General features: G+C 42.0%; 1 protein-coding gene across 1 annotated transcript in view; it reads left to right on the top strand.

Moving 5' to 3' along the window:
* Window positions 1–8,716: 8,716 nt before the first annotated feature.
* MAP2K6 (mitogen-activated protein kinase kinase 6) overlaps window positions 8,717–27,960 on the top strand; it is a 79,242-nt gene continuing 59,998 nt past the window's right edge. The window contains exon 1 of the mRNA XM_026654447.1: window positions 8,717–8,998. Coding sequence (XP_026510232.1) covers window positions 8,983–8,998 — 16 coding nt within the window. The 5' untranslated portion in view covers window positions 8,717–8,982. The remainder of the gene's footprint in view (window positions 8,999–27,960) is intronic.

The following is a 27,960-nucleotide window of genomic DNA, read 5'->3' as shown; positions in this document are numbered from 1 at the left end:
TGCAGCTGGTGCTTCATACCCCATCTAGCTTGATGGCTCCTCTGCCCCCATTCTGGGAATATTTCTTTGGTGAAAGAATCTCATTTAGAAAACTCTCCATCTGTTTTCTTTTTGCTGTTTTTAACGTCCAAATTTACACTCATGCACAGTGATGGGCTAAAGTAGCTCTCCTAAAAACCTACCTTTTTATGCTTGTCCCAAACTATTTTTTCCCTTCCACATGGTTCTCATTCCCATGAAAGGTGATGATGGCTGGAAGTGGCATATTCCAGTAAAAATTCAAGGAAATGAAGGAGATACAAATAATCATTGACTGCTTCTTTGAGATATTGTTGGAGCATGTCCCATCCCTCTGCTCCACCAAAGCTAGCTGAGAGTGCTCCTCCACTTGCCTGACTTCATTTACAATCTGCATTGTTTTTGGACTATCTCGCTTCCCAGGCATCATGACCTTTGTCCTCCCTGCATGTATCAGTCATCCAAAATCCACACTGCCTTTGGACAGTCACTTTATCGTACTAACTGTAAAGGCAATTCTTCACACTATATGACAGGGAAGCACATTCACTAAACTGTTTTACCTTGTCATCAAATAGCTGACCTCTTATACAGGCTGCGTTTCAGATATCAATTCTGCTTCCATTCTGTGTTTGCCTTCACAGTTGCACTTTACATGCATATTCCACCTTCCAAACAAAGGATCTCAAAAGTGTTTTACAAACGTTCCTGAATTAAGTTGCAACTCCTGTGTGAGGTAGATAGAGGGAAATATTATCCTTCCTATCTAGATGCAGAAACTGAGCCACACACACCTGAAGAGACTTGTCCAAGTCACAGACGAATAAAGCAAGGAGAATATTCAACAAATTGTATTTTTCTCTGTTTTTTCAACCCACAATAGATTTTTGCAAATAATTATTGGCCTACCCTTGTTCACAAGCAGTTGTTAGCAAATATTCAATACTGAAGATTCCAGCTATATTTTGATTGGACAAATACATCACATTGTATATTTCTGTTCCTTGATCATGGCTCTACAAGCTTCCCCGCCTCACAAAAGAAACCAAGTTTCCAGTGTGACTATTCTAGCTTATAAAGTTGGAGATTTGCTTTCTGTAGTGTTTGCCTTAAAATATTGCCATTTCAGCAAACACTCCTGCCAGCAAATTCATTTGTTAGAATATCTGTGGAAAGCGAACTCAGAACGGGCACAAACAGTCAAAAAGTGTAAAAAACTGGAATGACTCTTCACAGAATATTTCTGAACTATTTGCCCAGCTCTGCTCTCAAAAAAATCTCAGAAAAAAAAACCCCAGAAATAGAATCAAGATCTCATGATTCGGTCCTGTGCATTAACCACAAGACCAGTCCTCCTCTCTTATTTCCTAGGGCCTTTTTTTCTTCCATGACCCCTTCCTGCAGTAGCTCACTCACTCAATTCGTTTATTTGCACTTTCTGATGTTCAACTCAAAGATTAGAGACTGAGATAACTGTATCAGGTACTGAGTGAACTTTGCAAGTAACAAATCCTGATCAGAATCAATACTGGAACCTGGTTAAGTAGGGTATATAGCTAAGAATACGTCAAAGGAACTACCACCATTGGGAATATATAATGAAAGATGTTCTCCAGTGATTTAGGAACAAGGCTGAGAATCAGGAAGTCCTGAGCTCTGACAGTGATTCCCCTTTAAGACTTTGGCAAATACTCAAATAAGTAAGGCCCTATTGAACTGCAGGATGATTGTCAAAAAATTGTGACTGAGTTGTAGACAAGCCACGGAATATCGTGGAAAAGTAAAAATGGACCTTGTTATTTGCGGTAATAAGGTCCATTAATACTTCTCTGTGATTTTCCGCTCTCGGCCGCCCGGGCTCAGAGCTAGGGCTCTCGCTGTCAAAATTGTAGTGGAAGCCTAATATTGAGGGATCAGCAATATCACAAATTAAGTAGGGCCTTATAAATAAGACGTTTCTGTTTTGCATCCACATTTACGACTTACTCATTTATACAGAACTTAGAAGTAAAATAACCACTCTTCACCTGTGTTTGAAAGTTACCCAAGCACCCTGAGGGATGACATAGAATTCAATTGAGCAGGTGCTCTAAGGGCAATGCTGCTGTAACCCTTCAGTGACAGGAGGGGCTTCTTTGAGTGCAGACCTGGCCTTAGACAGCCCGCTGAAAAAGATTTAGGATGGTGAGGTGGTGGTGGTGGTGAGAGGAAACAAATGTTGACCAAAACAAACAAACAGAAAAAAGACAGGGTAACTTTTGCAAAGGGAATTTTGCTCTTGACTTTACTGGGAACAGGACCAAATCCTGGAAAATGATAAAGATACAACAGCATTATAAATCTGGACCAATGCCTGTTTGGAGGTTAGAGTGGAAGTTAAAGATGGGAGGATTTTCAAGTGTCTTCTGCTGCTTTGTCCTTGGGAAACTGAATGCAAGGATTTTCAGACAGAGTCGGCATAAAAGCTGGGCAATACTTTTGCAAGAGCAATCTTGTTGCCGGTGTCTCTGTATTTTAAAATGTAAAGACTGCTAGGTCTTCTGTTTGCTGCCGTGTCTAATATTATTACTGCACAGTACAAATTCGCTGAAAAGTTGGCATATTAAACTCATTAACTGTCGATGCATCAGGCCCTACATGCACATCAACAATTAGGTCCTGCTATTGCAGAGACCTACTCCACAGTGGTCAGAGACAGTCTTTTCTTACAATCTAAGGCCTGGCTTAAATCAGCTCGATCTAGCTATGTCACTCAGGGCGGTGAAAAATGTTGCACCCTGTGCGATAGTTAGTTTGACTCAACCCCATGCGTAGGTGCAGCCAGACTGATGGACGAATTCTTACGCTGACTTAATCCACCTCCCAAGAGGCGGTAGCTAACTACACAGATGGAAAAACCGCTTCCATTGATGCAGGAAGCAGACATGCCAAATCCGCGAAAAAACCGCAGAAATTGGGCTTGGTTTTGGCTTAATTGGCTTGTGAGTTGCTTGTTGGCTAGTTTTTGGCTTGAAGCTTGTTGGGCTTGTAGCTTGTTGCTTTTTTTTTTTTTTTTTTTTGATCGGCTCCTGGCAAGAAGGGGCAAGCGTGGGGGCACGCAGGGGCCAGGGGAGGAGAGAGTCAGGGGTGCACAGCGGGCCCACCACAGTCCCAGACTGCACGCTGGGGCGGGGGGGTAAATCTAGTCACATAGGGTGTTGGGGTTCTTAGGGATTGGCTTGTTTTGGCCTTGTTTTGAAATGGGATTAGCTTGATTTTTGGCTTATTGTGAAAGTCGGGGTGCTTATTTACCACATGAAAGTTGGCAACTGTGGCAGGTTGTATGCCACAGCTGTGCCGCTATAGTGCGGACCGACCCTAGGGCTCTGATCCTGCAAAGACTCGTATATGTACTTAAGGTCATGCATTGCAAGTACTCAAGTGAGCAAACTTTATGCACAATGAATTCATCACAGCAATAAAATAAATGCAGCCATCATTACCACTCAAAAGTTACACATCATGGGGGAATAAAAGACATTAACCAGCAAAAAGCCCCTCTACATTTCATTATTCATTGTGTTCCAGCAGCGTACGTTTTGCTCCTATATTCTGTTTGTGCCTTCCCCTCCAAGGTATATAACAGAATGCTGTTGGGATATATCAACTTTTATGTGCAAGCCAGTGATGAAGGAGCATGTAGAAAGTGTTGCTAAAACTGCAATGAAAGATATCTCCACCTTCTACAGGGAAAATGCATTACCACAGATAGTCTGGCCTGGTCTCATGGTGGATGTTCTTTGAACGGCAGTCCAAAAGCTAAAAAGTGAAAAATCAAAAGGAATATCACTTAGTATGCCTCCAAATCCAACCACCTACTTTTAATCTAAGGATTTAAAATAAAATAGAAGAAAAAGACCAACTCAATACCGATCTTCAAACTGGCTAGGTTTTTAGAATGCTGCCAAGTTGCTACAGCAATGCTTGAAGGCCACACATGCCACTATTAATTTAGCTACTGTCTTGTAACACTGCCATTCAGGATGTGTTAGTTAAAGGTCTGTCAGCATTTCCACAATAAACCCCTAATTTCGGGGATTTATTGCTTGGTTGTAAAGATTTTCTCTAATATGAAACTCGGCACGTAAAATCTCCAAGAGGGGCATATTTTAAGCCATTTCCCTTCCCTCCCGCCCCCCAAACAATCACCCTGGACATTAGAAAGTTATACAAGCATACAGCTAATTGAACCTTGCCATATCCTTCTTATTTTTGCCCTCATAACTAAAAATGGCAAAAATACCATTTGCCAAGTGACTACTGCATAATATGGTTTAAGTCACTAGAGGCACGTTGGAAGGAAAAAGGGGAGAGACACGAAGTTGTGGTATAGAAATCTGCTACAATACACATTTTCCAATGTATGGAAAAAGCATATTCTAGTAATGACTAGTAGCACTGCTTGTAATTATAGCTATGTTCCTTCTGAACCCTTTATGCAGGACTTTATACCTCAGGGATCCCTATATTTTGTGTATAAAAGTTACAGCACAAATTTTGCTGTAAGTCTTTTAAGCGTGTACAGCTCTTAGAGCCCGCAAAACAAAACTTTAGATTGTTGAAGTAACTTTTTACACTCCTATCATGAAAGGCAGCTTCGTTATTTAAAACGACATGCAGGGAATAGATATGGAAGGTGGGAACCACTTTAAAAAAGCCCTACTTTTGTTCAAAGCAGATTTTTTTAAAGTGGTTCCCACCTTTCAGTTAGGAAGAGCCCATCTGTTGTCCACCACCCCTATTTTCCAGTATGATGGGGCAAACTGTTCACCACTGTTAAGATTTGCTATGCAGCACAACCGAAATGGCCTCTGGCTCCTCATTTCATTGGCCTCTGTGTGAATTCTCCATGGGATCATTGGGACAGTTGCCTGAGCAATCAGCATGGTGCAAACGCTGCCTTGAACTGCCTCTTCCATTTCAAACTCAGAATAAAGCTTGAGCATCTTATCCACCTGAGAGACAATAAGAGCTCAACCCATCTCTGATCTACTTGCACCATGCACTTCCACCTGTGTGCTTCACACTTTGACTGTATTGTGTCCTAATTGAGTGTGTCAGCTCCCCAGACATGGAACTGTATTGATTATGGGCCAAATCCATCCCTGGTGTAATTCCAATAAGTTACACCAGGGATGAACATGCTCCTATGTGGTTTGCAAAGTTCTATGAAGAATCTACAGTGCTTTATAAATAATTTCTGGAATGGATCAGTTAGACGGAGAAGGCAAGATTTACACAGGAATAGATCAAAGTTACATCCACTAGGATCTCCCATTAATATGCATCCCTAAGCTTGATGTCTACATCCAGAATATGAGCTCCTCGATTGGCTGAAGAAGGGTCACTCAGCAATATTTATTTTTGAGGACCCGAGTGGTAGCAGTGGGGGTAGGCACTGAGGAGGTGTAATTGCCCCTACGCGTAGGCGCAGCGTAGACATGCCCTCACTAAAAATAGCAACGTAGCCGTGTCAGCTCCAGGGGCGGCTCAGGCTAGCTAGCACCATCTTGCCCAGGCCCCTGGCTACATACTCTGGTGGCTAGTCCATGCCGACGTGGCTACACTGCTATGTGTAATAAGCTGGCTCGATCAAAGCTACCTTGGGGTACGTCTATATGTTCCTCCTGATTGCAGTGTAGGCATAGGTCAGCTGTGATTCAGGATCTCTCTGTTCATCCCAGGTGGACCACGGCTGACCCTCGTTTTGGAGAATGATCACTCCGAAGTGAGGCATTTTGCTACCCCTAGCAGCATGCTGTACACATTACAAGGGCAGCTTTTACGCAGGTTGCCCCAAGTGCCAATGATACAGCATATCAACATACAATATGCTTTTTAAAAAATCCTGTCCAACATGAAGGCTTTACCTGATAAGAGACCTATAAGCAGCTGTTTGGGTTTGTCAGCTTTTTACTTAGTACAAGATTTTAAAAAAGCCCTACATATTGATCTGGAAGTTTGGAATGACGTTTTCAAAACAAACCAAATGTGAATAACCTGACAAGAGACAGGAAACGAAAAGCTAAAGTTGACACTTATTCCCTTCCTCGTTATATTGTGCCTCCCGTTCCTCATAACTAAGGGCTCGTCTTCACTGCAGGGTTAATTTGAGGTATAAGTCGAGTGTTGCCCATAGCCCAACTCCTGTCCATGCACAAAAGTCTCTAGCTTGCGTTAAGTGCGGTTTTAAATTCAAGTTAAGTGGTTCTGCGCACCGCACAAAATCATTCTGTGCCGCTTGAGGGTTTTGCAGTGTGACTGTTCTCACGCAAGCTAGGCTAACTTGAGCCAACGTATGTTTGGGCTGTAAGCGGCTTGGAGGAGACACGTAGGCCCTGATGCAGCTCTCACTGGTTTTATTCCTGATTTGTGCCCAATTCTGAACACACGCACACACACACACAATTTAAGCACATGAACAGTTCCACTGACCTCAAAAAATTAAGCATGAAGGTAACTCTTTGCAGGATCAGGGCCCTGGTAGAAGCAAGATCACATTCAAAACAGTGTTAAACTTCCATATTCACTTACAGCCCTCTAGACATATATCTCCTCAATATATGTTCCATTCTATGCATCCGAAGAAGTGGGCTGTAGCCCACGAAAGCTTATGCTCAAATAAATTTGTTAGTCTCTAAGGTGCCACAAGTACTCCTGTTCTTTTTGCGGATACAGACTAACACGGCTGCTACTCTGAAACCTAGATAATAGTTTAACCTAGAATGTATTAGGTTCTTCTTCATTACTATCAAACCCTAACTTTCATACTGGTGTAGTTTTAAAAAGTATTCTAATGCTACTGTCTCATTATTACAAACTATTCTATAAAAATATACTACTCAGCATATCCGTTATTGAAAACTGTTGGGTTTTTTGGGGGACAACAAAACCAAAGCACACATGATCACTCTGAATAAAATTGCAGCAGAAAAATAGGCTTGCTGCTCTTCAAGAAAATACCGTAACATTGTTTTGTTTTTTCCAGAGTCAGATAAAGACATTAAGAAGAGCCCGCAGCTGGTTAAAGACTGTCTGAGTTCAGAGTCTCTCTCCATAAAATAGTTACTCAATATAAGAACTTCGTAACTGAAAAATTGTATGTCAGACCTTGACACACCACCTGAAAAAATGAATGGAATAGGACTTTAAATAGAGCCATTCATTCCCATGATATGAAGAGAACTTCACAATAAAATTTGACAGCCGGGGTACCACATGTTTTGTATGAAGAGAGAGGTCAAGGAAATATAAGGAAACAAAGGAAACAAGCATGATTAGTTTTTATACATCAATAATGCAATAACTGTGACGGGCACTCCTGAATACAGGCTTGAAGAAAGGGAAAACGTGTTTGTACCCTTCCTTTTGCTTCTTTATGATGCATAAAGGGACGATCTGGATAGTTTTCATTTCTCCTTTCAGAATTATTTTTCTCCATGGTTGATTTTTTTTGGGTAGCCTTACAGATCTCAGTAAATGGCAAGTCTGATCTCCTCTGTATTTGCTGGAGGAATGACTGGAAAACTGGAGTGGGAGATTTTAATAGACCTAACTGAAAGAGGAATCGTTGTTGAATCTTTAACAAAGACAGGATTTCTCCCAATTATGTGTTAGTTAAATAGGTGGGGTTTTTTTTTTAAATGAAGTATTTCTACGGCACTGTCTCCCCGAACTGCCTCCAAATAGCTTTACTGAAACTTGCAGCATATTCTCTCTCTCTCTCTCTCTATATATATATGCACCAGTGTCTCCCTTCCTCTTACGTGTTTAAAAATTGGAGTAATCCTCTCTTTTTTCCTTCCCATCACAGGAGAAACAGCATAACTAGATTGTAAGGTGTTTATTTTTGCGGGTGGGAGCGAATCAATGTGCTGTATGCATGTCAAACACTAACAGAGGGAAGGCCAAACCGAAGAAATTAGTCCGGCACTTAGTTTTGAAAGCAGTAAATTCCGTGGACATTTTTATTTCCTGGGGGAGTTAATTCCATAATCAGGCTCCGGCTCTTGAGCTCAGCAAGCTGCCCCCCTACTGACAGTTTCATTGATCCAGTGGGACATGGCTGTCCTTGGCGGCTGCTGGAGGAAGGAGACATGGTTTGTCATTGTCAGGGAGTTAGGACCAAAGCCATGTATAGGGCTTAATATCACTGGACTCTGCTCCACTGGGAGCCAGTGCATAAGCATTGGTGAACTGTGTTCTAGTCAACCTGTGTTGCTAAGCAGACAGGCTGCTGGATTTTGCAGCTACATGCATAACGAGGAAGGACTATTATTAACTACCATAAACAGAAAAATGCACACACTCGCCAAAGGAATATTGTAACTAGGGAGATAGTAATCTGCATCTCCCCCAGCTGATCAAAGCCACACGGACTAAACGGCTGCTGCTGCCGTGACACTCCCTGTAAGCACAAGGACGTGCAGTCGTTTGTGGCGAAGCCGATTTCTGCAGTGTGAACGAGACGATTATTTTTGCAATGCATCCAGATCGACTGTGCCGTGCAATTTTTGCAACGCACCACGGCAACTGTCTCCCCCTTAAGGCAGCGTTCCATGGACTTCTCCGGGAAACTACATTACCCAGTGATCACCGCGGTGCTCGTAGGAAGGACGTCTGCGCACTAAGATACTCAGATCCAAGTTTGGAGCTTTTAGCTGCCAGCCCTGGCCCATCATGTAGGTGCAGCAGAGCCTTCCCTTCCATTGCAATTGGGAAAAAAATTACTTTGCAATCTGTTTTGCAAGGTGTGCAATTGCACCGCCCCTCTCTGCAAAGAGATCTGCTGCAGCAAGTCAGAAAAACTCCAGTTGCATGAAGATTGAGCGCTTGCAGTTTGCATCTTTGTTGCAAAACTAGCTACAGAAGAGAGGCAAGGCAAAGTCTTTTGTGCTCCCCTCCCCCATCAAAGCAAAGGGGAAAATGTCTCAGCCGAGAGGTAAGGATCCGACTTCTGTTCCTTGCAAAATATGCAAAAAGGCATGCATGCATTTTCAAGTGCATGAATACAATTTTCGGGATGCAATTGCATTTTGAAGTTTGAGGCTTTCAATAGCTTTCAGTTGCATTTCCTGTTTAGTATGTGCCTTTTTTGCAGACACACACAGGCACACTCACACACACAGTTCCTGTAAGGCAGGGCTTGCAGTTCAGCTGTGCATTGACGTTATTTGCATTCTTCTGCTGGGATTACCGAGCTCTTTTTGCCTTTTGCATAGTCAGGACAGATAAAGAATGTTGAAGAGCAGATGCATGCATTACTGTATAGATTTGCAAAATAGGCAACATGCATCCAAACAGCGGATAATTTCAAGTGCAACATTAAACCAAACTTTTTTTAAAAAAAGGTCTCTGCAGGGGATGGAAGGTGAAACTTGAGTGGAGTCACTAGGAATTAAATATACACCCATGTTTCCATGAGAAAGTATTGTTCTGGTGCCAGTATTGAGATCATTTTCCACCGACACCTCCCACCCCCATTTAATATTTGGTAAGTTTTGCTCAGAGGCAGTGAGTGTGATAGCAGATCGCTGGGACTCTGCATTGGAAAGCTTTTGTTTTATTTCGCCTCTAAACCAGGCTGTGGGGGATTGGGGCAGTACTGATTTTTTAGAAGCCCTGGGGACTTGGAGAGAGGGCTCTCTCTTGTTAAACCTTTGGTTGTTCAGGACTCAGACTGCTTTGTATCCCAAGGGGGGGAAAAAGTGATGGGCGATTTTTTTTTTTAAATTGTAAAAATGCTGGGGAATGCAATAATCATCTCAGACAGGTCTTGAATGGAATAAGTAGGAGTTGCACGTAGATGCACCTATTTGTCGGCGACGAGGTTCCTGGGTACACAAGATGAGCTTTGAGCTGGCTGGTTCGGATTTCATATGGAAGCTGCTTATTCTTGCATTTTGCAGCCATCAGATAGTTTCTGGGGGTGGATTAGAGACATTGCCAGCAGCGGACACTTGGGAAGGTGTTCCTAGAACTTTAGGGCAGTCTGTCCTGCAACTTGAGTGTCAATCAATACACTTTGACTAAGTGCAGTGGGAAAGGACATGGTGAGAGGGTAAGTGTATCCTTTAACTCAAGGGGTTGCTCTCATATTTCCCCCACCCCTATTTTTGCTTTTGTAACAGAGGTGTTTATATAATTTATTCCCAATTTGGATTGGCTGCAAACATCTTTTCCAGCCAAGTGGAGAAATGTAAAAAAGTTTCCAACAGAAGGAGCCAAAGAAGTTTGATCATATAAAATAGAACAAGAGGATGCTCACAGGACTTGTCACTAATGAGACCCCAACCTGCTGAGCTGCAGCTCATAGGGGGGGAATCCTGCCTCCTGTGCAGTAGGGAAATGGAGCGATGGAAGGTGGGTGGGGTGGGGTGGGTTTTTTGTGAGATTCCCCCAGCCACAGAGTTGGAAAAACTGATCAAGCAGGACCAGATGCCTAGTAGAAAAAGAATTCTAAGTAAGTTTGCCTAGTAAAGGGAAAGAAGCCCATTTCTGGTTTTAACCTAGCGTTTTGCGTTTCCCAGCAATAGCCCTGTCAGTTCCCTTCAGTACCAATAAAATGGGAGTGGACAAGTAGCCAACCCACAAAACATTATTTCAGTGAATAGGCTCATTCTTGAATCCCTTTTCCATCCATCCCACTCTCAGCTCCATCATACGAGTGCCTTTAAGTTTACATTACTTTTGAATTGAGTCATCAACAGCCTTCCCTGACCTCAAGAAACTATATTGAAATAGTCATATTCTTCAGACTGAAATAAAGGCATAACATATGTTAGATCATTTAATATTGCATATGAAGTTACCTTTCCAGGCTTGTCAAAATAAAATGTATTTATTGAATAGCTCCCGCCATTCAACTCTGGAATCCCTGCTCCTTAAGTCATTTCCAACAACTTGTTCTGAAACATTGACAAAGATTATATTTAATTTGGTTTTGGTGCCTTTCTTCACCAATGCAGTGAAAAGAGATATGTCAACTTAGTGACCAAGGTATGTACCAGAGCAAGTCTCGTCCATGGTTTAAATGAAAGATCAAATTTTTTTTTTAAGATACCACGTATTTGTACGTAATTGGAAATAAAATATTCCTATTCCATCAAAAATGCGTAGGCAATAGATTTGAGGGTAGAGACCATCCTCGGTAAAGTTGCTTTGTTAATTGAGAGAACAGTCTTATATAGATTTCTTTTCATTAATGTGCTTATAAACACATTAAGGTTCAGAATTCCAGTGCTAGAATTCCAAAGTTTTGTGGCAGGTAAAATATAAGTTAAGAAGGAGGCTCATGAGAAGATACAGAATTCTAGCATCTCAAACATTAAGCAGATCACTGGGAAGACATGATTTGCTTAGTTTTGTTATTCAAGAAACTAAAACTACATTCCTATGTATGGAATTATTTCCCACCCTAAAGAAAATGCACTAAAAAAAAAGTGAACAGAAAGAACTGGAAGCCTAGAATTTATATCCAAGTATCATTTCTGTATCCCAGAAGTTAATGCCACCTTGATGTATGCAAAATAGTCTAGAAGATTATCTGTTTGAGGAAATTACAGTACAGAAGAATTAGAATCAGTGCCAGATATGGAATACATGGCTGTCACAACTAATAGGCTACTACAGAAAAAGAAAGTGAGGAAATCCCTTATTACATAGATTCCTTGCTAAACACATGAAAGTCAGAGGCTACAAGTCTGAGTTAATGTTATAGCATAGATATTTATTGTAACATCAGTTGCTGTTTACTTTTTAAATCCATATTTTAAAAAAAATCAGCTTGTAGACACTTACAGGTTTTTTGTTAGAGAAGTTCTGATTACAATATTATACTGAGATCAGAGTGTGAGATAGTAAATTTACTTACATCCCAGTTCTTTATTTCAGTGATTTCTGTTTAGTTTTTTTTTAAATCAAGTTAAAATGGGATGCTGATAAGGTGAGAAGCTAGTCACGTGTGACTCACTGACATGTGTACTTATGGACTTTGATCAAAGGACGTGCACATGTTGAATGTTACATTTTATTTATATTCCATTGTTCATTTAATTTTTTCCTGCTCTAAATAGTAACTGAACAGATATAAAAAAATAGTAACTCATGTTTATCATTTTTGTGTATAGCACCCCTATGGGTTGCTGCTGGTATAAAATTAACCTCTTCGAAGCCTTGTAAAGATTCAGGTTAGTTATGTAATATCCACTTTTCCTCCACAGTGCTATTTCAGAACATCTTGCCAGCAACATATTGTCCTTACATAGTCACTTGGCTAGGAGAGAATTTGCAAAAGCAGTATACAGTAATGCTTGGTGTAGTCAAGGAGGTTTGAAACTAGTGAGTTTGTCTAGGTGGGCAGAACTGCAAATGTTAAGTTACTTGCAGGAATTCTGCCCTTTTAGTTTGTAGGGTTCCCCCCCCTTTTTTCAAAGAGGGTTAATTATGGTCCCTTTGTTCTGTGTGTTGTATGGAACAGGATAGTATATTTTTTATTATGGGATTGGCCCCTCTAACAGAGCTGTGTTAAGAATCGAGAACACATTTTGCACTTAAAAAAAAAGGGAATCTCTCTCACACGACAAAGGAAGATATTTCAGTTTTCTCACAACTATCAGAGCAATTTTCCCAGGGTGAGAAAACAGAATGTGAAACTGAAGATTAAGGGGTGGAAGATTGCTGCTCGGCTAATAATCACTTAGAACTGACCAGTATTTTGAACAGCTGACTAAGTGGGAGTGGTTATAGCTTAGGGTTCCCCCTGTCTTTTGCTAACTTAAGCAGATGCCATTGGTGGCACTATACCCGTGCTTTTGATAAAGCAGCTTCCAACATCACTCTCTGTATTACCTATTGGTAGCCTTGGCAGCATTAGATTTTTAATTGGTAAGTGTCAGTAAAAGTTGATTTCACGGCCCACACAAGCCAATGAACATGTTTTTCTATTGATGATAATCAAAATGTACATATAGGCAAAGAAAGAAAAAGCTGCTTGAAAAAACTTTAGAGTTAGATTTAAGGATATTTATTTGGTATATTTTGACATGTAATGTTGACAATTTCTGCTTTAACTTTTTGAGTCACAGGGTCTCAAAATGATTGTTTGGCCACTCCCTGCAGTTTTTCACAACTGGAAAATTTAAGTAGATAAAAGCCAGAAAAAAAAATGCTTAAAAATAGGGCGTCAAGAGATTTAAAAAATTAATCGCGATTAATCGCACAGTTAAAATAGAATGCCATTTATTTAAATATTTTGATGCTTTCTACATTTTCAAATATATTGAGTTACAACAGAATACAAGTTGTACAGTATTCACTTTCTGATTACAAATATTTGCACTGTAAAAAAAGTATTTTTCAATTCACCTAATACAAGTACTGTACTGCAATTTCTTTACCATGAAAGTTGAACTTACAAATGTAGAATTATGTACAAAAAACTGCATTAAAAATAAAACAATGTAAAAATTTTAGAGCCTACAAGTCCAATCAGTCCTATTTCTTGTTCAGCCAATCACTCAAACAAGTTTGTTTATATTTGCCAGAGATAATGCTGCCTGCTTCTTGTTCACAAGGTCACCTGAAAGTGAGAACAGGTGTTCGCATGGCACTGTTGTACCTGGCGTCACAAGATAGTTACATGCCAGATGCACTAAAGATTCGTGTCTCTTCATGCTTCAACCACCGTTCCAGGGCATATGCGTCCATGCCGATGATGGGTTCTGCTTGATAACAATCGAAAGCAGTGCGGACGGACGCATGTTCATTTTCATCCTCTGTGTCAGATGCCACCAGCAGGTGGTTGATTTTGTTTCACGGTGGTTCAGGTTCTGTAGTTTACACATCGGAGTGTTGCTTTTTTAAGACTTCTGAAAGCATGTTCTACACCTCGTCCCCCTCAGATTTTGGAAGGCACTTCAGATTCTTAAACCTTGGGTGCAGTGCTGCAGCTATCTTTAGAAATCTCACATTGGTACCTTCTTTGTGTTTTGTCAAAGCTACAGTGAAAGTGTTTTTAAAAACGAACAACATGTGCTAATCATCATCCCAGATTACAATACCATGAAATATATGGCAGAATGCGGGTAACAGAGCCGGAGACCTACAGTTCTCCCCCAAGGAGTTCAGTCACAAATTTAATTAACGCTTTATTTTTTTAAACGAGCGTCATCAACATGGAAGCATGTCCTCCGGAATGGTGGCCGAAGCATGAAAGAGCCTACGAATATTTAGCAGATCTGGCACGTAAATACCTTGCAATGCTGGTTACAAAAGTCCCATGCAAACACCTGTTCTCACTTTCTGGTGACACTGTAAACAAGAAGTGGGCAGCATTATCTCCTGTAAATGTAGCAAGCTTGTTTGTCTTTGCATCTGAAGAAGTGGGTTTTTTACCCACAAAAGCTTATGCCCAAATAAATCTGTTAGTCTTTAAGGTGCCACCGGACGCCTTGTTATTTTTGTAGCTACAGACTAACATGGCTACCCCTTATACTTGTTTGTCTTAGGCCTGGTCTACACTAACCCCCCAAGTCGAAGTAAGGTACGCAACTTCAGCTACGTGAATAACGTAGCTGAAGTCGACATACCTTACTTCGAACTTACCGCGGTTCAGACGCGGTCCACACGCGGCAGGCAGGCTCCCCCGTCGACTCCGCGGTACTCCTCTCGTTGAGCTGGAGTACCGCAGTCGACGGCGAGCACTTCCTGGTTCGATTTATCGCATCCAGACCAGACGCGATAAATCGAACCAGGAAGTTCGATTTCCAGCCGCCGAACTAGCGGCTAAGTATAGACCAGCCCTTAGCGATCGGCTGACTAAGAAGTAGGAGTGAGTGGACTTGGCTCTAAAGTTTTGCATTGTTTTGTTTTTGAGTGCAGTTATGTAACCAAAAAAAACCAAAATCCACATTTGTAAGTTGCACTTTCATGATAAAGAGATTGCACTACAGTACTTGTATGAGGTGAATTGAAAAAATACAATTTCTTTTATCATTTTTACCATGGAAATATTTGTAATCAAAAATATAAAGTGAGCAGTGTACACTTTGTATTCTGTGTTGTAATAGAAGTCAGTATATTTGAAAATGTAGAAAACACCCCATCCAAAAATATGTAATACATTTCAATTGGTATCCTATTGTTTAACAGTGTGATTAAAACTGCGATTAATTTTTAAGTTAATCGCATGAATTAACTGCGATTAATTGACAGCCCTACTTAAAAATAATCAATATTCATATTTTATACATATTTACATACGACTATAGAGTGTTCTGCCAAGTCTAACTATCAGGAAAGAGGTGCATGCTCTGTGCTCACCCTTTACCACCAGGTCATTTCTGCAGATGTTGCCAGTGGAAAAGGTGCCAGGTGCATTTGTCCCACATGTTTTGGAGCTGAAAGCGGTTCTGTGAGCACACCCTGTACCGGTGATAAGGAGTGGCTCTGGCAGAAGGGCTCCTGAGGGTGCCCTTGCGCTGCTTATATGTTTGATGGGAAGTTTTGTTGCCAGCTGGCTCTGGTTTTAGGAATGCGAGAGCGAGCAGGGTTTGCAAAATGCCAGTTGGATGTTAAAGTGTGTAAGCCTGTAAGGTATCCTGTCCTTCGATCTGTGAGCCACTTGTCACCCACTACACTCTAATAGCATGGGTGGAATGGCCGACGTACTTTCCAGGTCACCAGCTTTGCATAGTGCCTTGCAGACCACTTGCTCGTTATGAGTATTTGAGAAAATGGACATGTTAAAATAATTTGAGCAATAAAAGTGATAAAGTAGGGAAAGGGATAGAGTGGAGTAGAGACTAGTGCTCTTTTTGGGTCTCAAATGACTAAACCTCACAGCAACCTTGTGATATAGGGGAGGGATATTTTAAGAAGCACATCACTCACCACTGAAATGCAGCCACCTCTGGGGTGAAACAAGACAACTATTTAGCAGCCTCTTGAAATATCTTCAGCTATTTAGGAGAAGGGAGTGAAGATCATCATATTCAATTAAACCTGCTGGAGGGATTTAGAGCGGTAAATATTAATTCTGCCCAAAGACATTGGAATTAAAGGGATCCAGTCAACATGAAAATTATACTTCTGTCAAAATTTGGTATGTACTATAGTTACAAGTAACACCTATGACGATTGGGTGGGGGGGGGGGGGTGGGGGAGGGAACATTTCCCCCCAGTATTTTCTTTAATCATTCAGTTTCTTCCTTGCTGAAAAGGTCCTTAATAAAAATTTAAAAAAATAGTTCTTAAAGTGTTTTTCTTATAAGAACCATTTTTAAAAAGGATTTCAAAAAACTTCAAAACCACACTATCAGAGAGTGGTTTGCCAGAAACAGAAATTGTTTTAAAGTAGTTTTTTAAAAGTCAAGTTATAGAGGAACACTTAAAAAGTAACATGGGACCTTGAATGATCACAAGGGAGACACAGCTGAGGTCCTAATCACATGTCATTGAAGGCACATTGAGCATCGCTGTGTCTGTTACCATATTTAACTTTTGTTGCCCGTTTTCTCATCGTTCTCCTATCCCTCTTTCCAAATGCGTTACCTGACTGTGTACAGTAGATTTGTTGTTGTAGCCCTGTTGGTCCCAGGTTATGAGAGGGAGACACAATCATCCACCTTGTCTCTCTACTGTAGATTTAGCATTTCCAGCCCTTTACTTCACTGGATTATGGAAATACAAGAAGAGAGATGTCAGAACTTGTTTATTTTAACTCCTATGTGGAATGAATTGTACTAATTCTGTGCTACCATTTTGCAGAGAAATACACATGTAAGCATGCATCAGAAGTCTGAAAGCATGGAACAGTTTGTACAGGCAGCTAGTCAAAGTGACTCTAGCACTTCTATTGTCAGCAGGGAGAAAAATAATTCAGACCACCTGGAAGGGAAAGTATGCCTAATAATGGATATTGCAGCCTTATTTTTTTCCGCAGGCCTCGTCACTGGATGCTGGGGTTAATATCACACGTTCTCCTGTGTGTCAATTTATCTGTAAAACATCCGTATTTTAAAGACTAGCCATCTACCCTTATAATACCTAGTAGGCTTACAGGAGCATACAAATTATGTAATATGTTGAATCAGTCTAGTGGCTGGGAAATAGAGGGACTATTCCTTTAATTCCTAAGCACGGCCAGAGCTATAATTAAAAAAAAAAGTTTCATTACCTGTAAAAGTGCTTAGAGGCCTGTCTGGAAATGTTTTAAGATTAGAGTTATTGGCTGCAGTGGTGCTAGAAGCAAGTTTAGGACCCACGACTTACGCAGCTTTAAATACCGTGCTGTACAATAACCGAGCTGATGAAGTCTAATTTTCAAATTTTCTTAGATATTGCATTCAAAGAGGTTTTCTTCTGGCCTCTCATCCCTTCCACATCTACCTGAGTTTGGACATAAAGTGGGGAGAGAGGGAAATTTGTGATTAGTAATCCTTATTCAATGAGAAGGAGATTTAAATAGTGACGGTTTGGCGGGGGGGATAGTCACTCCTTTTGTAGTTTAGGAATGCTTCCCCCTCCCCTACCCTCCCCCCTTGAAAGCCAAATTAAAAGCATCATTATTTTTAAACTGAAAATCCAGAGCACTTGGCGGGAGTTTCCTACATTTCACCACACCTGCCCTATTCGCAGGTGTTTATTTTAATATGTCCAACCTGCTAAAAACTCTTCTCCTCTTTGCCCAGCTACTTCAGTTAGCGTAGAGTCATCCAGAGCAGATGCTGGACATCCTTGATCAAAATTCCAGCAAGTTACACTCATGCTTTTGCATATCGTTCTTGTTCAGTTAATGACCTACTTACTGGAAATGGAGGCTCCTTACCGTGCCAATTTCATCAGTTTGGAATCCACATACAGCAGGGGATTGAGCTTGCATAAATGTGATGCAAAAAGCCATGCAGCTAGAGGCAGGGGGAAAAGCAGCATTTTGGGGGTCTAGTCAGGTTTCATGTATAAACGTACATAAAGTTAACGTTAGAGTTTCTTTTTTCCAAGAAGCTTTAGTGGGAAGAAGGGGCACCACTCATTAGGGCTGCTACCTGGCTCAGAGGGGAAGTGAAAGTAGCTATAAAAAAAAAAAAGTAGTAACAAGTAGAATAAAGGAGAAGTTGATAGTAATGAATATAAATCAGACACTAGGAATTGTAGAAAATTGATAAGGGAAGCAAAGGGACACAAGGGGACATCTATGATCAGCAAAGTTAAGGACAATAAAAAGGAGTTTAAGTACATTAGGAACAAAGAATCCTAACAAGGCTTGTGGTCCATTACTAGATGGAAGTTGTAGAATTATTGCCAATACAGAAATGTTTCTATTCTGTGTTTGAGGAAAATATAGATGATGTAGTCATGTCATATACTACTTTCCATTCCACTAGTATCTCAGGAGGATATTAAACAGCAGCTGCTAAGTTAGACATTTTTAAGTTAGTGAGGCCAGATTACTAGCTTTTTTTTAAACTCTTGGATGCAAGTTGAGGTGCTCATTGGACTATGAATGTTGAAGTCTTGGAACATGAGGGAAATTCCCAAAGTCTGGAAGAAAACTGTTGTTGTGCCAATATTAAAAAAAGGTAGATGGGACAACCCAGTTAATTATATTGATCCTGGGCAAGATAATGGTGTGGTTAATGGGGACTCAAATAATAAAGAATTAAAAGTGGTGTGGTGGGGCAACGACTCACCGGCCTGGCACCTCCTGCTGGTAGTCCTGGGAATTAGCTCTTCACCAGCCCCAGAGTGCCCTCTGCAGGCTGGTGTCTCACCTGCTGCTGGCCCCCGTGTCCCTCCCGAACCCCGGTGCCCTTTTACATCAGGGTTCTGCCCCCTGCAGTAACCCACAATCTGCGTTTCCCCTCCCAGGGGAACCCCCAACCCCCTATCCTCAGTGGCTACTGCCAGTCATCATCTAGCCCCTGCTCCCTGGGACAGACTGCAGTCTATAAACCACTGATCATCGGCAAGGGGGGTTGGACCAGCTGCCTCTGCCTATCTCTGGGCTGCCCCTCTGCAGTCCCAGTACCTTTTGTAGGCCCTTAACAAGGCCTGCAGCCTGGGGCTTTTCTAGGCTGGAGCTCCCCAGCTGCCTCTGCCCTTTCCCAGCACTACTCCACCTCAGGTACCCTACCTAGCTCCTAGGCAGCCAGGTCCTTCTCTCTCATAAGCTAGAGAGTGTGTGGCTGAGGGCCTGGCTCACAGCCCTTTTATAGGGCCAGCTGTGGTCTGATTGGGGCGTGGCCCCAGCTGTGGCTGTTTCCCCAATCAGCCTAGCCTTTTCTCTCAGCCCCGGCTCTCTCCAAGGACTGGCTTTTAACCCCTTCTTAGCCAGAGCGGGGTGACTGCCCCGCTACAGGAGGGAACATAACTAATGGCGATCAACATGGGTTTATGGAAAAACAGATCCTGTCAAACTAACTTGATTATTTTTGAGGGGGTGGGGGAAGAGATTACAAGTTTGGTTGATAAAGGTAATAGTGTTAGACTTCTGTAAGGCGTTTGACTTGGTACCACATGAGATTTTGATTTAAAAAATTAGAAAGATAAAACTAAGCAGGCACACATTTAAATGGATTAAAAACTGGCTTACTGATAGGTCTCAAAATGTAATTGTAAACAGGCAGTCGTCATTGACTGGATGTTTCTTGTGGGTTCCCACAGGGATCAGTTCTTGCCCTACACTATTTATGTAGGAAGTGGAAGGCAAAAAACAAACAAACAAAACCAGATAATGCTTACAGGTGAGAAGTTGGGAGCGTGGGAAATAATGACGAGGATAGGTCACTGATACAGAGCGATCCGGATACAAGCAAACAACGTGTGTTTTGCTATGGCAAAATGTAAACGGAAAAAATCTAGGAGCAAATCCTGAAGGCCACACTTACAGGATGGGGGACTCTATCCTGGGAAGCAGCGGAAAAGACTTGGGGATCATCAAGCTGAACATGAGCTCCCAGTGCGACCCCGTGGCCACAAGGGCTGCTGCAGTCCTTGGATGCATAAACAGCAGAGTCTCACGTAGTAGCAGTCGAGGTATTTTACCTCTGTCTTTGGCACTGGTGTGCCAGCTATTGCAATCCTGGTGTCCACAGTTCAAGAGGGATGCTGATAAATTGGGGAGGGGTCAGTGAAGCACCACAAGAACAATTAAAGGATTAGAAAACCTGCCTTACAGTGATAGAGCTCCTAGAATCTATTTAATTGAACAAAGAGAAGGTTAAGGGGTGACTTGATCGCAGTCTGTAAGTATCTACCTGTGGAACAAAGATTTAATAGTGGGCTCTTCAGGTATAACACAATCCAATGGCTGGAAGTTGAAGCTAGACAAGTTCAGACTGGAAATAAGGTGTACATTTAAACAGCAAGAGTAATGAACCATTGGAACAACTCATCACAGGTTATGGTGGGTTCTCCATCACTGATTTTTAAAAAAACAAAAATCCAATCTTGATTTAACATCTGCTCTAGGAATTATTTTTGAGGACGTTCTCTGGCCTATGCTCTACAGGAGGTCAGACTAGTTGATCACAGTGGTCCCTTCTGGCCTTGGAAGCGGACTGTCTGAAAATAGAGCTTGAGAAGTGGCATGTGAACAGCTAGAGGGAATTGCGAGCGTTTAAAATCAGATGACGTTTTGTAGTTGTAGGCAAGATTTCACGGAGGGAAAAACATTTTCTTCACTTGGGGGGGAGAAGCTCATCTGACCAGAGCTAATAGACACAGTTTATTGCTCAGCCACACTTCCCTTCCAAGCAGTCACTGTTTTGTTGGTCTGTTTAGTTTACACGTTTGCACTCAAAGCGGGCATTTATCAGAACATAATGAGAAATGTAGGAATTTGTTTCTTCCATTAAAACCCCAGGGTGCTGTCAGCTCTTAGCTTGCTTGTATGGGGCAAGCAAAGAAAAATCAAGAGATGCAAAGGAGGCCCCAAAGATAAAACAAAGTATAGCAAATACTGACTACAGGAATCCATACTTTCTACAGTTACTGAAAGGAGGTGCAATTTATGAAGGCAGCATACATTTAGATTTTATAACTCATTTTGCAGGCGGCGTCTCCGTATAAAAATGTAACTACAGCAAAAGAAACACACAAGCAGAACGTTCATTAGTTATGAGTGACCTCAGAGCATCATGAATATCACAATTGGCTTAGCTCCTCTGTGTTAATTACAAACAATATTTACAGGTGGAAGTTGCACTTAAAAGTCAAAGGTGCAGAATCAAATTAATTGGGTCTTGGAGAGTAAAGACCCAATCCTGCAAACAGTTCTTTCCATGCACACATTCACTCTCTCATATAGTCTCAGTAGGAGTACATGCCGGAGTTACTGTTTGCCCGATCAGATGCTAAAGCAATGACTTCTTTATCAGACTATAAATTAAATCTGTGATTCGTTGCCTCTATCTGAATCACCCCTCTTAATTGCTTCTCTAGAGAACAATAGATGTAGAAGATCAAGACCAGTTATTGTAGAAGGGGACTTTGATCCTTTATTGACAAATCTAAAGTTTGATTAAAGTAAATGAATTAAAAAAAAAAACAGTTACCCTGCAGAAAAGAGCAGTTCCCCAGCCAATAAGAGATTTGTGAAAGGGGTAGGTTTTATATATGAATTGTCACATCCTTCCAAAAGGAAGAGACTTTATTTTTTAGCAGGTCAAAATAGTCCAGAAGTGATTATTAAGTCAAATTTCCCTAAACGGTCCACTCATTTATTTTCTCTCTAGAGGCTCTTGATTATTCGATCACATGTGACTTAACACTAGCAAGCATCTCATAATTCCCAATGCACAAGGCAGATGACAGCATAATAGAGTTACTAAATGTTCCACAAATTCCAAGAAAATCAGAATCAACAAGTCTCTGTGGCACAAGCACCGAAAGAGAGCTGGCCATACCATCCTATGGATGCTTTCCAGCCCTCCAAACAAGAAAGCGAGTTCTCTTTTATTCCCTCTGGGGAGGGAGGGGGGGAGGGCAACAAATCTAAAGCTCACCCAGAGTTCAGGAACTGGACTCAAATTATTAAGAAAATCTTAACAAACATGAAGATTTGATACATCCCTAAGGGGGGGGGGGGGGGGGGGGGATTAAGAGAGAAAGTCAGTGGTATCCTCAAGTATCAGAGGGGTAGCTGTGTTAGTTGTATCCACAACAACAACGAGGAGTGAAAGCTTATGCCCAAATAAATCTGTTAGTCTTTAAGGTGCCACCAGACTCCTCGCTGTTTTATTTGTATCCTCAGGAAGACAAGCTACTGAGGCTGTTGCTCAACATCTGTTCAGGCTGAGATCCTTAGCGAAGCTTTTAGCAAAAGGGTGTGTGCAAATTACCTTTTCCCTAAGGGATTGGATAGCCATCTCTGGTGGCCTGCGTCTATGTTCCCCTAGCCGTATAATATAGCCCTGCATGCCCCAATAAGACTGCTTGGACATTTTACTAGGCATCTTTTCCTGCAAACACACACCTTTCGCATCTTCATTTAATCCTTATTGTGAGTTAATATGCGATCCTCCTTGATGCCTGGTGCCCTGTCGGCTACTGTCATTGGGAAGCCAGTTCCCATTGTCCAACATGGGGCTGGGGCATTGTTTGCATCATCTGTCAACACCTATAGTCACCAGTCCATTGTCTCATAATATACAAGCCTTTCTTTAGTCCACTAGCAGATGCCATACTGTCTATTTAGGGCTTCCATTAGTCAAGGCTAGGACAAACAGGGGGCAAGTAACTCAAGCCTTTTTATTTACCGCATGTATTGAAACAGGGTAGCAATGCTGTGCCCCACGAATACATTGTTTGTGGAAGCTGGTGTAGGATTAATAGAGGCCTAAAAGCCACCCTGACAGAAATTGGCTCCTCTGTAGTCCACAGAGGTTGGTCAGCTGCATTCAAAATGGCCACCATAGGGTGGCAGTTGACTGCTCTAATATTTAGCGGGCCAATTGCTGATAGGACTAATACATGCAACATGTCCTATACAAAAGAAACAGTCTGGAATTCACAGCCAAAGAGGATCAGCCTTTAGATAATGTTAGAACAGCAGCAGAATGAGCTTCCAGGCACCTGACAGTCAGGGTGTGGGCTCAGTTCCTTGTAGGCCTTCAACGCAGCCCTAGCTACCTTGAAAGGAGGCATGTTAAGTAGAGAAATCAAGCCTTAGAAGGTTGAAACCAGTGTAAAAGCCATCCCAGATCTAGGGGTTAGTGAGATCTCTGAACCAGGCAACGAGAATATCTGAGAAAAAACATCAACACAGCCTGTGGAGGGTGAAGTGTCCCCTTTCAGATCAGTTTTCTGTGGGTTTTTTGAGACTGTAAGCTGTGGGGCAGGGACTCTGTTTTGTGTTTGTACAACACCTAGCATAGTGGGGTCCTGGTCCATGATTGGGGGCTCTTAGATAATTAATAAATAATAATAATGCTGCTGCTGCTAACTGGAGAGGAGTAAAGGACCGGTTTTCTCTTCTGAGATGAGGCAAAGCTCTTTCATTTGAATGCAACCTCTGTTCTTGGTGGTTCTTTTTATTGGCTGACAGCTGTGGGATCTCCCATCCTGAAAAAGAATATCAATGAGCAATAAGCAGAGTTTGAGCTTTGGAAGGACTGAGATTGATTTTATAACCAGGTGACGTTACAGGCTTCTTCCTTTCTAAAAGGGGCGGGGTTTCGCGTAATCCATCTCCTTTGAAACTGGCGGAGAGGGGGGTGCGGGAGAAGAGACTTTACAAACCCTGCTGAGTCAAGATTAAACCCCCCAAATACACCATCTAAGAAAGCAAACAATGTTTTAAATGGTAGTGTTATGCAGGAAGCTGGAATGACAGCCATTAAAGTTCCCAGATCTGGAAATCTCCTGCGGGTGTATCATAAGAGAATTTATACTCTGAGAGGAGCAACCACAATCACACCTTCATTAGTAAAGACAGCCACTGGCAACAGCGATATCTTAGAATATAGATTTAAAATACAGTTCTCCTCCAAGGAGTGTCTGGTAGTTTGTTTTTTTTAAATAAAGTCTCCTGTTCCACAAATCCTCTCCTTGTTTATATGCAAAGTCATAAATCACTGACTGTGGTGACACGTTTTTATTGCTCTTTGGTCCTGTTAACCCTGCAGCAGGAAAGAGCTAGCGTGAGCTCGGATTCCGGTCCTCCTTCTGCAGCATCAAGATCACGTCCTAAAATCCAGTCAGTGGCACCTGTGCAATCCCACTGCCTCCAGGGGAGGGAGGCATAATTGAAAAGTGATAGGATTCCACAGGTCTCGAGTGAGGACAGGATCTGGTCTGCATGAACCTCTGCTACTGGTGGGCTGCACATGTAGGAAAGAACCTAGTCTGACTTACACAACCCAGGCTGAGATTTTAGGGCTGGCAGGTGGGAAGAGGGAAACCCGTCCCCCTGCCCCCCAGTTTGAAAGTAAAATTGAGCACACTTGATGTTGAAGACAGAGAGACGTTTAGACACCACAGGGCAGAGTCACTTTTCGGAATAGCACCACACTGATCCGTGCACTGGAATTAGAATTTCGAACAGACCTTAATGCTTAGCCATACACCAATTCCTGTTTTCAAAGCCCAGAAGACGGACCCTCACAGCATACCCGCAGCAGAGGTGTCATTTGTTATGTGGCTGCCCCCTGCAAACCTTGGTTTGCCCCCCAGATTCTTCACAGGTCTATGCACTCCATTTCGCCCCTCCTTCCCGACTGTGCAGGATAATATAGAATATTCTTCATACTGACACAATTCCTCCCCCCCCCCATATTTCCCTCCATTATCTAAAACGCATAAGGTTGACAGAGTAGCACGTTAATTGCAAAGAAATTAAATGCAAACCAGTGGTTCGGAACATTTTCCTCACTGGGAATCCCCTCCCATTTATCAGCATGAGACTGTCCAAGTGTTTGTAATCCCCTAATACCTAAGCCGTTAGCTTTCAAACCCCGATGCAGACAGTAAGATTTGGGATAAATTACTACCTGATAAATCTCAACACACGAGTCTCCGATTTACTCAGACAGCTATAAAGAAAGCTAATATGAGCAGTTATATACACCGGAAATAGAGCTAATCCAGGTGTTACAGAATTGTCCTTTGAGATATTTCTTCCCGGAAGGGGTAAGGAGAATCAGAGCAGACTGACCTCCTTGCTATTCTGAAGGACCATATATTAGACATCAGTAACATGCCAAAACATACACACACAATTTCTACTGAAGACTTGAGTTATTGCCGAGTCCAGGTTGATAAATGGACTAGAGAACAGAATATCAGGCGTGAGACATGGAACAAAGTGACCTCACACTATTACAACTTAGAAAATAACATTTCAGCTGAATGAAGACACAGAAAGAGACACTACCAAGATCTGTAGGATTAAACCTGGGCTTATGGGTACATACGGCTAGATCATCAGATCCCACTGTCTTGTTTTTGTGACATGACAGAGACTAAAAACATAGCTGGTATCTTTTAGCCAGGACAGGTGGAAAAACTGTTCTGAATCTGCAGCCCTTTGAATGGAGGCGGGGCACATACCCCTTGTGATACAAATGCGTTTACTCCTGCTAATACCAGCATGGGCTAGACAACCCAGCAAACCTTTCTTCCTTTTAAGGAGAATGGAGTTTTATTCCTGTTACTAGGCCGCATCCTTTGAAACCTGGAATGGGATTTCTCGAACACCCTTTTGGACTGCCCCTCCCAAGAAGGCAAGAACTGGAAGAGCTTCTGTATTAGGAGAACCCTGCTACCCCCATGTGCATTTTAAAACAAGGCTATTTGTTCTAAACTTTAGAAAAGTATTTACACTGTGTGCATATTTGTGAAGATACTCACCAGTTGGGGCCCATTGTTAGACACGTGCTTCACTATCAGCATTTTTTCTTCCTCCACGGCAGGTTTCCCTTCAGAGCAGCTTGTTTTAAAGAGACCACTTGATAGCTGATTGGGAGAGCTCTAACCACAGGGCATCCTGGGAAATTTAACCCTAACCTCACAACTCAGTCATGCAGGGGGGGGAGAGGGGGAACCACCCAGTTTTTGTGGGTTCTGGGAATTATTTTCTTTATAAGAGGTGTAAGGGTGGGTATTGATCTTTAAGGTTCTGATTTTACAAATTCTTATGTATATGTTTAACCATAAGCATGTGAGCAGATCTTCAAGTTAAGCATTTGCAGCGTTAGGGATAAATCTTTTCTTGATTGTTAAGTGGAGCGGTTATAGGATGGGCTGCAGTGTAAATGCTGTATGTGTGCCTGGCTGCACTTGTTTTTCTGTCAAATACTGACTGCTTATGCCATCGGTTCTAGCGACTTCTAAATACAAAAATCACTTAACACCCCCCATGGTCTCAAAACACCAATCTTGCGCAGGGAGCTCCAGAGAGAGAGTGGCAGGAATACTGCTATGGGGCGGGGGTACACTTGAAGCTCCTGAATGAGAAAGCCTATTTCTAATTGAAGGGCTGGAACTTTCCCAGGGGGCATTTGTTGCACCTGGTCTCACTTGGCCTGGAAGGGTCATAAGGAGAATAGAACTGAGGTACTCAAGCAGACCTGAGTGTGGGCACGCGATTGAAAACAACAACAAAAAAAGCACTGTAGTCTCTTGTGTGTTATGCTATGCTGTAGTACGCTCATTCAGCCTGCTTTCCAAATTGAAGATAAAGATGTACACTGGCTAAACAGATGTTTCTGTTTTGTACACTGTGTACTTTGTCATGAGATACAAACCCACCTAGCAGATGTCTAAAATGATAGCTAGAAATTTACACTTGTTGCTCCAGTTTGGTTGAAGAGGGTTTATCTTTTGGCCAAGATTCACTGTAATTATCAGTGGATATGGCATCTATTGGAAGGCTTGGGAAATCTTATTCTGTGAATCCAGTCCTGCAAACATATAAACTTACGCTCTGCGGGACTACCTGCATGTGTAAAGTTATGCATATATTTAAGTGTTTGCAGAATGAGGCCTATAGTTGTTGCATGAGAAATTCATTGCCCCAAGAGGGCTTCCCTCTAATACCTATGAGCTTTTACTTGCTGCTAATCTCTGTTCCTTGTTTTTAAACAGCTGTTGGTTTTGCTAAAAATGTTAAGATTGCAAAAATGGAAGAGCCATTATTTTTTTAGCATCTTCCCTTTCCTTCTCTAAGTTCTAATATATCAGCTAGAGGGTTCAGTAGTTGATACCCAAGTTTTGGAAATCTGATGAGGAGTGTCTTCTGGCTTTCTGGTGTTTTAAATTCATCAGCCTGCCAGTGAGACATTAAGATACCTACCTGTGTAAGTAGGACCTATACATGTATTTTGTTCTGCTACATTGCCAGCAGAGGGAGTAAGTGTTAGCTCTCAGTATGTGCACCCTGAATAGTTTGAGACCATCAATGATGCTAATACCAAAAAAACTAAAACAGGCCTTATCAAAAGCAAGGGAGGGATGTTTACAGGAACAGCACCAGGATAATTTAGTTTAAAAAAAAAAAAAAGGCTTTTGCAGACGCTAAGACTAATAGCGACAAAGAGTCCTGTGGCACCTTGTAGACTAATAGACGTATTGGAGCGTAAGCTTTCGTGGGTGAATACCCACTTCGTCAGACGCATGCGACATGCGTCTGATGAAGTGAGTATTCACCCACAAAAGCTTATGCTCCAATACGTCTGTTAGTCTATACAGTGCCACAGGATCTTTGTCGCTTTTTACAGATCTAAACTAACAAGGCTACTCCTCTGATACTAAGACCAAGGCCGCTGAGTGCGGGTTCGGGCCCCGGTGAAAAAAATTTTTTGGGCCCCCCCAGCAAGGGCTAAACAGGGCCGACGGGGGGGAGGGAGGGGAGCCGGGCCCCCTTCCGGACCGCCGGGCCCCGGTAATTTGTACCGGCTTCCCCCC

This window comes from Terrapene carolina, unplaced genomic scaffold (genome assembly GCF_002925995.2).
Source record: "Terrapene carolina triunguis isolate 2854851 unplaced genomic scaffold, T_m_triunguis-2.0 Scaffold192, whole genome shotgun sequence".
Classification (NCBI taxonomy): domain Eukaryota; kingdom Metazoa; phylum Chordata; order Testudines; family Emydidae; genus Terrapene; species Terrapene triunguis.
The sequence above is the reverse complement of the archived record's forward strand: the minus strand, read 5'-3'. Positions and strand labels throughout refer to the sequence as shown.